Here is a 12,453-nt window from a genome sequence, read left to right as displayed (position 1 = left end):
TATCGCTCCAGCGTCGTAGACTGCGGTCACACGTTGCAATCACGGCGCTGGAGCGATGCCGAAGTCCCCGGGTAACCAGGGTAAACATCGGGTAACTAAGCGCAGGGCCGCGCTTAGTAACCCGATGTTTACCCTGGTTACCAGCGTAAACGTAAAAAAACAAACAGTACATACTCACCCGTCGGTGTCCTTCAGGTCCGTTGCCGTCTGCTTCCTGCTCTGAGTGCAGCCGTACAGTGAGAGCAGATCGCAGCACCACTGTGATCTGCTCTCACTTTCCGGCCGGCACTCAGAGCAGGAAGCAGACGGCAAGGGACCTGAAGGACACCGACGGGTGAGCATGTACGGTTTGTTTTTTTACGTTTACGCTTGTAACCAGGGTAAACATCGGGTTACTAAGCGCGGCCCTGCGCTTAGTTACCCGATGTTTACCCTGGTTACAAGCGAAGACATCGCTGGATCGCTGTCACACACAACGATCCAGCGATGACAGCGGGTGATCAAGCGACGAAAGAAAGTTCCATACGATCTGCTACGACGTACGATTCTCAGCAGGATCCCTGATCGCTGCTGCGTGTCAGACACTGCGATATCGTAACGATATCGCTAGAACGTCACGAATCGTAACGTCGTAGCGATGGAAATTTCAATGTGTGATGGTACCCTAAGTTCTGCTTTGCTTGTGCTTCATGATGAGATATCAGAAAAGCAAAACACAGATAACCACTGCTTTATGTGGTCATCTGATAGCTGCTAATTGGTTCTAAAAGTTTTTTGGCCAGATTTAATCACTTAGGAAAAGAAAAAAAACTTTCCTGGCCCTGCTCTCTGTGTAGAGGTGGAACACGAAGAGCTTTCATTCTGGATTGAATTATTGCAGGGGAGTTAATGATTGCAGCATAGGAAAAGGTAGGATGAGGCAGATGACATCCATCACCAAGATAAAGCATGAATGTGCTCGCTGACAGCTGCGTTCACTGCCTTTCCTCTACCACTGAATTCAGCGGTGCTATTTCTTGACATCTGATTATATGTATTTGCATTTTAGGCCAGTTTCTTCTGGAAGAAGGTCGTATTGTAGAAGCAGCAAAAATGGCCAAGAAAGCTGCAGAATTGGACAGCTCTGAATTTGATGTTGTCTTCAATGCAGCTCATATGCTTAGGTAAGTGGCCTGCTTTGTAACATAGGTCCATAGAGACGTAATCATTATGTGATGATCTCCGTGCACGTTCTCAGCCAAAATAGAGATTTTTTTTTTTAGCTTTTAAAGGGGTTTTCATAATCAAAACACCTGTTATCCAACGGGTAGATGGTATTTTGAAGGCTGCTGAATGAAGTGTGGTTGAGCATGCATGATGTCGCTGTATTGAAAGTTTATACATTTCAGTAAATTGTCCCATTAAGTTGGGAAAAATGGGACCCACATTATTGTGATTGGAGGGAGACCCAGTAAGAAGGGTACTATGTATCTGTCATAACTGTTTATGTAAAAAACATTTTTTGACTCAATACTACCGGTAATGCAGCCATGGTTGTTTTTATTCAGTTTTCTTCTTAGCATTTGATTGGAAAGCTGTTACTTTGATATTCATTGAAGAAAGTAATAAAATGACTTTACCATCAAATTCCAAGAAGCTCAAATATTCAACCAATAGTACTACACTTTATCCCTTGGACATGTCATCAATATGAGATTGCTGGGGTCCAACACCCCCACCGGTCAGCTGAAATCCACTCGAGCCTCAGCCAAAACCACATGCTGTATGGGATAGAACTCAGCCGCCCCATATGTTGCTTAGTGGTCGCAAAGTACAGAGCTGTACCTCCCAATACGTTTATTAGGAGATACAGATGCCAACTGTATAACCTAGCAAGCATTTACCACATATTGAGAGAGCACAGTTCCTGAGCCCTCTCCACACGCCCCAGTGACTATATGTCATTTTGTGTTGAGGTTAAGTGTCTATTTTATCAATTAATTGTATTCCTTCATACTACCACCATAAAATCTAAAAGTGGTCTGATTGAGTACTAGGCATTGTACTGTAATTTTCTTAGTCAATAGGCTAAGTTATTACACAGTCTGACGCTGTCAGCACTGATTGATTGGGTAGTGTCATCATATGTAAGGACACTTTTACAGTGCCAATTCTCTGCCCAATTGTCAATTTATTAATGCATTTCAGGGTGGAATAAAATAGGAATAGTACAAGGCAGAGTTCTAAAAGGATGTTCCAAAATTGCTAATTTATTTTTCTAAAGTAATATTTACAAAGTATCTACTAAAACAAATATGTCACAGAAAACTCTGGTAAAAGCATAGTCTTGTTGTCTTTATGTGCACCCAAGTTGTTTTGAGCAACATCAGTGTAATAAGTCCAGTAACTTCTGCGCTAAAGATCATTTCACCCTATGAACGAGTATTTTGCTTGTTCATTGGGTGATTGCATCCTGTTTACACAGCAAAATAATTGTGGAAGGAGCGCTTTTAACAATACTCATCCATACCCTCCCCATCTGCTGTATGCCGCCCCTGTCTTAAGGTTGCCAGTGGGCAGAAAGTTAGAAGGGGCACATAATGATAATAATTTTTATTTATATAGCACCAACATATTCCGCAGCGCTTTACAAATTATAGAGGAGACTTGTACAGACAATAGACATTACAGCATAACAGAAATCACAGTTCAAAATAGATACCTGGAGGAATGAGGTCCCTGCTCTCAAGCTTACAAACTATGAGGAAAAGGGGAGACACGAGAGGTGGATGGTAACAATTGCTTTAGTTATTTGGACCAGCCATAGTGTAAGGCTCGGGTGTTCATGTAAAGCTGCATGAACCAGTTAACTGCCTAAGTATGTAGCAGTACAGACACAGAGGGCTATTGACTGCATAAAGTGTATGAGAACATGATGCGAGGAACCGCATTATGTTTTTTTTTTTCTTTTTTTAATAGGCCACACAGGGATAGTTAGGTTAATGCGTTGAGGCAGTAGGCCAATCTGAACAAATGAGTTTTTAGGGCACGCTTAAAACTGTGGGGATTGGGGATTAATCGTATTAACCTGGGTAGTGCATTCCAAAGAATCGGCGCAGCATGTGTAAAGTCTTGGAGATGGGAATGGGAGGTTCTGATTATTGAGGATGCTAACCTGAGGTCATTAGCGGAGCAGAGGGCACGGGTAGGGTGGTAGACTGAGACCAGAGAGGAGATGTAGGGTGGTGCTGAGCCATGGAGTGCTTTGTGGATGAGGGTAGTAGTTTTGTACTGGATTCTGGAGTGGATGGGTAGCCAATGTATTGACTGGCACAAGGTAGAGGCATCGGTTTAGCGGTTGGTAATGAATATGATCCTGGCAGCAGCATTCAGGACAGATTGGAGCGGGGAGAGTTTGGTAAGAGGGAGGCCGATTAGTAGAGAGTTATAATAGTCCAGACGAGAATGAATAAGTGAAACAGTAAGAGTTTTTGCAGAGTCGAAAGTAAGAAAAGGGCGAATTCTAGAAATGTTTTTGAGATGCAGATAAGAAGAGCGAGCCAGTGATCGGATGTGGGGGGTGAATGAAAGCTTGGAATCAAGGATGACCCCAAGGCAGCGGGCATGTTGCTTTGGAGTAATGGTGGAACTGCACACGGAGATGGCAATGTCAGGCAAAGGTAGGTTAGTAGAGGGAGAGAAAACGAGGAGTTCAGTTTTTGACAGGTTCAGTTTCAGATAGAGGGAGGACATGATGTTAGAGACAGCAGTAAGACAATCACTGGTGTTTTCTAAAAAGGTCGGCGTGATAACAGGAGAAGAGGTGTATAATTGGGTGTCGTCAGCATAGAGATGGTACTGGAAACCAAATCTACTGATTGTTTGTCCAATAGGGGCAGTATACAAAGAGAAGAGGAGGGGGCCGAGGACTGATCCTTGAGGAACCTCAACAGTAAGGGGAAGGTGAGAGGAGGAGGAACCAGCAAAACATACAGTGAAGGATCGGTCAGAGAGATAGGAGGAGAACCAGGAGAGAATGGTGTCCTTGAGGCCGATGGAGTGGAGCATAGTGAGGAGGAGCTGATGATCCACAGTATCGAATGCTGTGGAGAGATCCAAGAGAATTAGCATGGAGTAATGACCATTAGATTTAGCTGTTAGTAGGTCATTAGAGACTTTAGTGAAGGCAGTTTCAGTAGAGTGTAAAGAGCGGAAGCCAGATTGAAGAGGGTCGAGAAGAGAGTTATCTGAGAGATAGCGGGTAAGAGTGGAAAAGGCGTTCTAGGAGTTTGGAGATGAAGGGAAGGTTAGAGACAGGTCTATAATTAGCGGCACAGTTTTGGTCGAGGGAGGGTTTTTTAAGTAATGGATGTATGATGGCATGCTTAAATGAGGATTGAAAAATACCGGAAGTGAGAGAAAGGTTGAATATTTTGTTAGGTGAGAGGTGACAGCCGGGGAAAGGGACTGGAGGAGGTGTGACGGAATGGGGTCACTGGTGCAAGTGGCACATCTAGTGGCTGGAACTTTGGAGTGACGTCTGTAGGGTAAAACAACATAATGTTTAACTCCATCATGACATATGACGTATATTAACGTCATAGTGTATGTCATGTCCCTGACTCTGATGCATGCTCACATGTTGAACCCGCATCATTACCAACACATGATAGCTGACTTAATCATCCTTCGTGTGCCTTTAACAGCCATGGGTAGAGTGTTGCTCTGCCCATGGCTGTTAGCCAGTTAATTCCTGGTGTCAATCTCTTGACAGTGGGATTTAAGATTCTCCAGTAGGAAGTGCGTCATTCATCCTGGCCGTTGATGCCCCGTGTGGCACCAATGGGTTGTCATAACAGCTGGGGATCTGCTGGTGACCCCTGTGCCTGACATTACAATTCTCCTATGAATGCTGGCTGAAGCACTGCTATATATAGCACAAATAATTGGACGATTGCAGCTTCAAGTCTCCAATGGGGACTATTAAATAAAATAAAAAATGGATAAAAAAGGTTTTAAAAACATATATATAAAAAAAACAAGTTCAAATGACCCCTTTTTGCCCCATTGAAAATGAAACAATAAAATATACACAAATTTGGTATTGCTGCATTTAGAAATGTGCAAGCTATCAAAATATAAAATAAATTACCGTATATACTCTAGCATAAGCTGAGATTTTCAGCCCATTTTTTTAGGCTGAAAGTGCCCCTCTCGGCATACACTAGAGTCATTCCCAGGGGGTCGGCGGGGACGGGGAGCGGCAGCTCTCACATCATACTCACCTGCTCCCACTGCGGTCCCTGCTTCTTCGATGCAATGCGATGGTCTCCGGGCACTGGCAGCTCTTCCTGTGTTCAGCGGTCACGTGGTACCACTCATTAAAGTAATTAATATGGACGCGAGTGGGGTGGAGCGCATATTCATTACTTTAATGAGCCGTACCAGTGACCGCTGAACAAAGGAACAAGCTCCCAGCCCGGGGCGACGGAGAAGCAGGGACCGCGCCGGGAGGGTGAGTATAACGGGGATGGTGATCATTGTGAAATATTCACTTGTCCCCGTTCCACCGCCAAGCTCCGTCTTCCTCGTCCTCTGGCTGTGACATTCAGGTCAGAGGGCGCGATGACGTGGTTAGTGTGTGCCCTCTGCCTGAACAGTCACTGCAGAGAGACGGAAGACACAGCGGCGTGCAGCGGTGGAACGGGAACAGGTGAATATCGCAAGTGCCGGGGGCCTGAGTGACGAGAGGAGAGTATGTCATTTTTTTTTTTTCATCGCATCAGCATATGGGGTATAATGTGCTATGGAGCATCTTATGGGACCGTCAACCTTTGTGCAGCATTGTATGGGGCATAATCTATGGAGCACCTTATGGGGCCATCAACCTTTGTGCAGCTTTGTATTGGGCATAATCTATGGAGCATCTTATGGGGCCATCGGCCTTTGTGCAGCATTGTATGGGGCATAATCTATGGAGCATCTTATGGGGCCATCAACCTTTGTGCAGCATTATATGGGGCATAATCTATGGATCTTCTTATGGGGCCATCAACCTTTGTGCAGTATTATATGGGGCATAATCTATGGAGCATCTTATGGGGCCATCAACCTTTGTGCAGCATTATATGGGGCATAATATTCTATGGAGCATCTTATGGGGCCATCAACCTTTGTGCAGCATTATATGGGGCATAATCTATGGAGCATCTTATGGGGCCATTAACCTTTGTGCAGCATTATATGGGGCATATTTTAAGATGGAGCATCTTATGGGGCCCATCATGAACTGTATGGAGCATTATATGGGTCTCCTGATTCAAACTGGATATTCAAAAACAGTTAACCTACGGATGTTTCAATCAATTTTACTTTTATTGGTATCTATTTTTATTTTTGAAATTTGCCAGTAGCTGCTGCATTTCCCACCCTAGGCTTATACTTGAGTCAATAAGTTTTTCCATTTTTTTGTGGCAAAATTAGGGGTTTCGTCTTATACTTGAGTATATACCGTAATCCAATCGATAAACAGTGTAACGAGAGAAAAAATCAAAACTCCAGAATTACGATTTTTTTTTTTGTCCGCCGCAATATTGCAATAACAGATGATTTTTCAAGCACACTTTACGATTTTTTTTCACCACTTAAATAAAAAAAATATACATTTTTGGTATCTGCGTACTCATACTGACCCAGAGGATCATATTGCCAGGTCAGTTTTACCATATAGTAAACATGGTAAATGAAATACTCAAAAAACAATTGTGGAATTGCAGTTTTTGTGCAATTTCACGGCATTTGGAATTTGTTTTCCAGTAGGCTATATGGTGAAATCAAAAGACAATTTGTCCTGATAAAAATCCCCCCTCGTATGGCCATATTAACAAAAAATATAAAAGTTATGGCTCTTGGTAGAAGGGGAGGAAAAACGGAAAATGGCCCAGGGTGAAGGGGTTAAATGTTAATGTGGATTTGTCTATTTAGCACACTATTAAACCCTTCAAGACCTTGCCCTTTTTCATTTTTGTTTCTGTTTTTCGCTCCCCTTCTTCCCAGAGCCATAACTTTTTTATTTTTCCATCAGTATGGCCATGTGAGGGCTTGTTTTTTGCAGGACAAGTTGTACTTTTGAACGACACTATTGGTTATACCATATCATGTACTCAAAAACATGGAAAAAAAATCCAAGTGCGGTGAAATTGCAAAAAAAGTTCATTTCCACAACGATTTTTTGGATTTTTTTTTTATCATGTTCACCAAATGCTAAAACTGACCTGCCAATATTCTCCTGGTCAATACGAGTTCATAGACACCAAACATGTCTAGGTTCTTTTTTATGTAAGTGGTAAAAAAAAATCCATAGTTTTTTTTTTTTTTTTTTTTAAATGTGCATTTTCCGATACCCGTAGTGTCTCCATTTCGATCTCGGGTTTGGTGAGAGCTTATTTTTTGCGTGCCGAGCTGACATTTCTAATGATATAATTTTGATGTCAGATATGATGTTTTGATCGCCCGTTATTGCTTTTTAATGCAATGTTGAGGCGACCAAAAAAAGCGTAATTCTGGCGTTTTGACTTTTTTTCTCGCTATGCCGTTTAGCGATCAGGTTAATATTTTTGTTTTTATTGATCGGGCGATTCTGAACGCAGCGATACCAAATATGCTTATGTTTGATTTTTTTATTGTTTTATTTTGAATGGGGCATAAGGGGGGTGATTTAAACTTTAATATTTTTTTTTAACCCCTTTCTGCCATAGGACGTACTATCCCATCCATGTGACCTGGGACTTAATTCCCATGGACGGGAATACGCGATCTGCCCCTCTCACGCGGGGAGCGCGGCCGGCTACGGCCGGGTGTCTGCTGATTATCACAGCCGCTCCCGGCACTTCAACCACCGGGACACTGTGATCAAACATGATTGCAGCATTCCGGTGGCATAGGGAAGCAATGCACCGCTTCCCTGAGACCCTCAGAACAACGCAATGTGACCGCGTTCTTCTGAGGGTCTCCTTCCTACAGGCCCCAGATCCAAGATGGCCTCGGGGTCCTTCCGGGTCCTGCAGGGAGGTGGCTTGTCAGTACCTGCTGAGAGCAGGCGCCGGCAAGCTTCCTGCACTGCCTGTCAGATTGCAGATCTGACACAGTGCTGTGCAAAATGTCAGATCAGCGATCTGACGCTATATAGTGATGTCCCACTCTGGGACAATGTAAAAAACTTAAAAAATTAACGTGTGAAAATATTTTTAAAAACATTTCTAAATAAAGAAAAAAAAAAATTTTTCCAAAAAAATACATTTCTTTATGTAAATAAAAAAAACAAAAGTACACATATTTAGTATCGCCGCTTCCGTAATGACCCGAACTATAAAACTGTCCCACTAGTTAACCCCTTCAGTGAACACCGTAAAAAAATTTAAAAACGAGGCAAAAAATGCTTTATCATCATACAGTGTCATCAGCAAAAAAATAAAAGTTATAGCCCTCAGAATAAAGCGATGCAAAAATAATAATTTTTTATATAAAATAGTTTTTATTGCATAAAAGCAGCAAACATAAAATAAGTATAAATGAGGTATCGCTGTAATCGTACTAACCCGAAGAATAAAACTGCTTTATCAATTTTACCACACGCGGAACGGTATAAACGTCCTCCCCCCTCACAAAGAAATTCATGAATTGCTGGTTTTTGTTCATTTTTCCTCCCAAAAATCATAATAAAAAGCGATCAAAAAATGTCACTGCCCGAAAATGGTACCATTAAAAACGTCAACTCATCCCGCAAAAAAAAAGACCTCACATAATTCTGTGGGCCGAAATATGGAAAAAGTATAGCTCTCAAAATGTGGTGATGCAAAAACTATTTTTTGCAATAAAAAACGTCTTTTAGTGTGTGAGACAGCTGGCAAACAAAAACCCGCTATACATACCCCCTTCATCACCCCCTTAGTTAGGGAAAAATAATAAAATAAAAAATGTATTTATTTCTATTTTCCCATTAGGTTTAGGGCTGGGGCTAAAGTTAGGGTTTGGATTACATTTACGGTTGGGGTTAGGGGTGTTTCAGGGTTAGGGGTGTGGTTAGGGTTATGGTTGGGATTAAGGTTAGGGTTGTGTTGGGGTTAGGGGTGTGGTTAGGGTTGGGATTAGGGTTAGGGTCGTGTCCGGATTAGGGGTGTGGTTAGGGTTGGGATTAGGGTTAGGGGTGTGTTCAGGTTAGGGTTGGAGTTACAATTGGGGGGTTTCCACTGCTTAGGCACATCAGGGGCTCTCCAAACGCGACATGGCATCCAATCTCAATTCCAGCCAATTCTGCATTGAAAAAGTAAAACAGTGCTCCTTCCCTTCCGAGCTCTCCCGTGTGCCCAAACAGGGGTTTACCCCAACATATGAGGTATCAGCGTACTCACGACAAATTGGACTACAACTTTTGGCGTCCAGTTTCAACTATTGCCCTTGGGAAAATATAAAACTGGGGGCTAAAAAAATTTTTGTGGGAATTTTTATTTTCTCGGCTCTGCATTATAAACTGGAGTGACACCCTTGGGGTTTCAAAGTTCTCACAACGCTTGTGGGGGGTTTCTACTGTTTATGTACACCAGGGGCTCTGCAAACGCAGATTATTCCATCTAAGTCTGCATTCCAAACGGCACTCCTTCCCTTCCAAGCTCTGCCATGCGCCCAAACGGTGGTTCCCCCCACATATGGGGTATCAGCGTACTCAGAAGAAACTGGACCCCAAAAGTTTTTGTCCAATTTGTCCTGTTACCATTGGGAAAATAAAAAATTGGGGGCGAAAAATAATTTTTTTGAAAAAATATGATTTTTTATTTTTACGGCTCTATATTATTAATTTCTGTGAAGAACTTGGTAGGCTAAAGTGCTCACCACAAATCTAGATATGTTCCTTAGGGGGTCTACTTTCCAAAATGGTGTCACTTGTGGGGGTTTCCATTGTTTAAGCACATTAGGGGCTCTCCAAACACAATATGGTGTCCAATCACAAATCCAGCCAATTTTGCATTGGAAAGTCAAACTGCTCTCCTTCCCTTCCGAGCTCTGCCATGCTCCCAAACAGTGGTTCCCCCTTACCTCCCCACATATGGGGTATCTGCGTACTCAGGACAAATTGTACAACAATTTTTGGGGTCCAGTTTCTCCTGTTACCCTTGGTAAAATAAAACAAATTGGATCTGAAGTAAATTTTTTGTGAAAAAAGTTAAATGTTCATTTTTTTTTTTTTGTGAAAAAAGTTAAATGTTCATTTTTTTTTTTAAACATTCCAAAAATTCCTGTGAAACACCGGAAAGGTTAGTACACTAATTGAATGTGGTTTTGAGCACCTTGAGGGGTGCAGTTTTTAGAATGGTGTCATACTTGGGTATTTTCTATCATATAGACCCCTCAAAGTGACTTCAAATCTGATGTGGTCCCTTAAAAAAAAAAATGGTGTTGTAAAAATGAGAAATTGCTGGTCTTATTTTAATCCTTAGGCCAGTTTCACAGGTCCAGATAATTCCGGTACCGGAAAAAAACGGTACCGGAATTATCCGTGTCCGTGTGCCCCTGCGTTTCTGTGGCACATCAGTGTGGCACACGTGTGCCTCCCGTGTGCCCACTGGGTACCACACGCACCGTGCAGGAGACAGCGCTAAAGTTTAGCGCTGTCCCCTGCATCGTGCTGAAGCCACGATTCATATCTTCTGTGCAGCAGCGTTTGCTGTAAAGAAGATATGAATAATCCATTTTTTTAGCGGTATTTCGTGTTTAAAATAAAGCTCCATGTCCCCACTCCCTGTGCGCCCCCCCCGCTGTTCTGAAAATACTCACCCGCCTCCCTCGTTGGCTGTCGCGGCTTCCTGTCCTGGCCGCACCTTCTACTGTATGCGGTCACGTGGGGCCGCTCATTTACAGTAATGAATATGCGGCTCCACCCCTATGGGAGGTGGAGCCGCATATTCATGACTGTAATCGGCGGCCCCACGTGACCGCATACAATAGAAGGTGCGGCCAGGACAGGAAGCAGCGACAGCCAACGAGGGAGGCGGGTGAGTATTTTCAGAACAGCGGGGGGGCGCACAGGGGATGGGGACATGGAGCTTTATTTTAAACATGAAATACCACTAAAAATATGGATTATTCATATCTTCTTTACAGCAAACGCTGCTGCACAGAAGATATGAATCGCGGCTTCAGCACCATGTGGGGGAGACAGCGTATACTGGAGCGCTGTCTCCTGCACGGCACACGGAGAACGTCCGTGTGCGGTACGTGTTTTACACGGACCCATTGACTTTAATGGGTCCATGTAATACGTGCGCTCCCACGAACACTGACATGTCTCCGTGTTTGGCACACGGAGACACGGTCCGCAAAAAATCAATGACATCTGCACAGATGCATTGATTTTAATGTGTCTATGTGTGTCAGTGGCTCCGGTACGTGAGGAAACTGTCACCTCACGTACCGGAGCCACTGACGTGTGAAACCGGCCTTAGGCTGTGTGCACACGTTGCGGTTTTTTTTACGTTTTTTCGCTATAAAAATGCATTTAAAAATGCATATATATGTATCCTATCATTTAGAATGCATTCTGCAATTTTTGTGCACATGATGCGTTTTTTCCGCGAAAAAAACGCATCGTGGTAAAAAACGCAGCATGTTCATTAATTTTGCGTTTTTTTCGCGTTTTTCCCGCTATATAATGCATTGGGAAAGCTCCAGAAAAAAAACGCTCAAAAAACGAGGTAAAAACACGAAAAAAACGCATGCGGTTTTATTGCAGAAAATGTCCGGTTTTCTTCAGGAATTTTCTGCAAGAAATTCTTACATGTGCACATACCCTTAAAACTCCCTAACAAAAAAAAAATGTTGGTTCCAAAATTGTGCTGATGTAAAGTAGACATGTGGAAAATGTTACTTTTTAAGTATTTTGTGTGACATATCTCTGTGATTTAAGAGCATGAAAACTCAACGTTGGAAAATTGCAAGATTTTTGCCAAATTTCCGTTTTTTTCACAAATAAACGCAAGTAATGTTGAGGACATTTTACCACTAACATGAAGTACAATATGTCACAAGAAATCAATGTCAGAATCACCGGGATCCATGCAAGCGTTCCAGAGTTATAACCTCATATAGGGACGGTGTTCATAATTTTAAAAATTTGGCCCGGTCATTAAGATGCAAACCACCCTTGGGGGGGGGGGGTCAAGGGATTATTTTTTTTTTACTTTTGGTATTCTTCAATAGTCTCCATGGGAGACTAGAAGCTGCCATAACCCCATCGGCTCTGCTGCATACAGGCGATGATCAGATCACCTGTATGTAGTAGAATTGCTCACTTGCTGTGAGTGCCCACCAATGGGTGGTGCTCATAGCAAGCCAGCAGTGACAACCATAGAGGTCTCCAGGAGGCCTCAGGTTGTCATACCAACCCACCGGTGACCCACGATCACGGGGGGTCACTGGTGG

At 43.0% G+C, this 12,453-nt stretch overlaps 1 protein-coding gene across 1 annotated transcript in view; it reads left to right on the top strand.

Annotated features, from left to right (window-relative positions):
- The window catches only part of TMTC2 (transmembrane O-mannosyltransferase targeting cadherins 2), a 364,646-nt gene that overhangs the window by 306,655 nt on the left and 45,538 nt on the right, over window positions 1–12,453 (top strand). Inside the window, exon 10 of the mRNA XM_077265461.1 lies at window positions 1,049–1,163. Coding sequence (XP_077121576.1) covers window positions 1,049–1,163 — 115 coding nt within the window. The remainder of the gene's footprint in view (window positions 1–1,048; window positions 1,164–12,453) is intronic.

The sequence above is a fragment of the Ranitomeya variabilis genome, chromosome 5 (genome assembly GCF_051348905.1).
Source record: "Ranitomeya variabilis isolate aRanVar5 chromosome 5, aRanVar5.hap1, whole genome shotgun sequence".
Taxonomy (NCBI): Eukaryota; Metazoa; Chordata; class Amphibia; order Anura; family Dendrobatidae; genus Ranitomeya; species Ranitomeya variabilis.
Note: the sequence above shows the minus strand (reverse complement) of the source record. Positions and strands in the feature narration are given on the sequence as shown.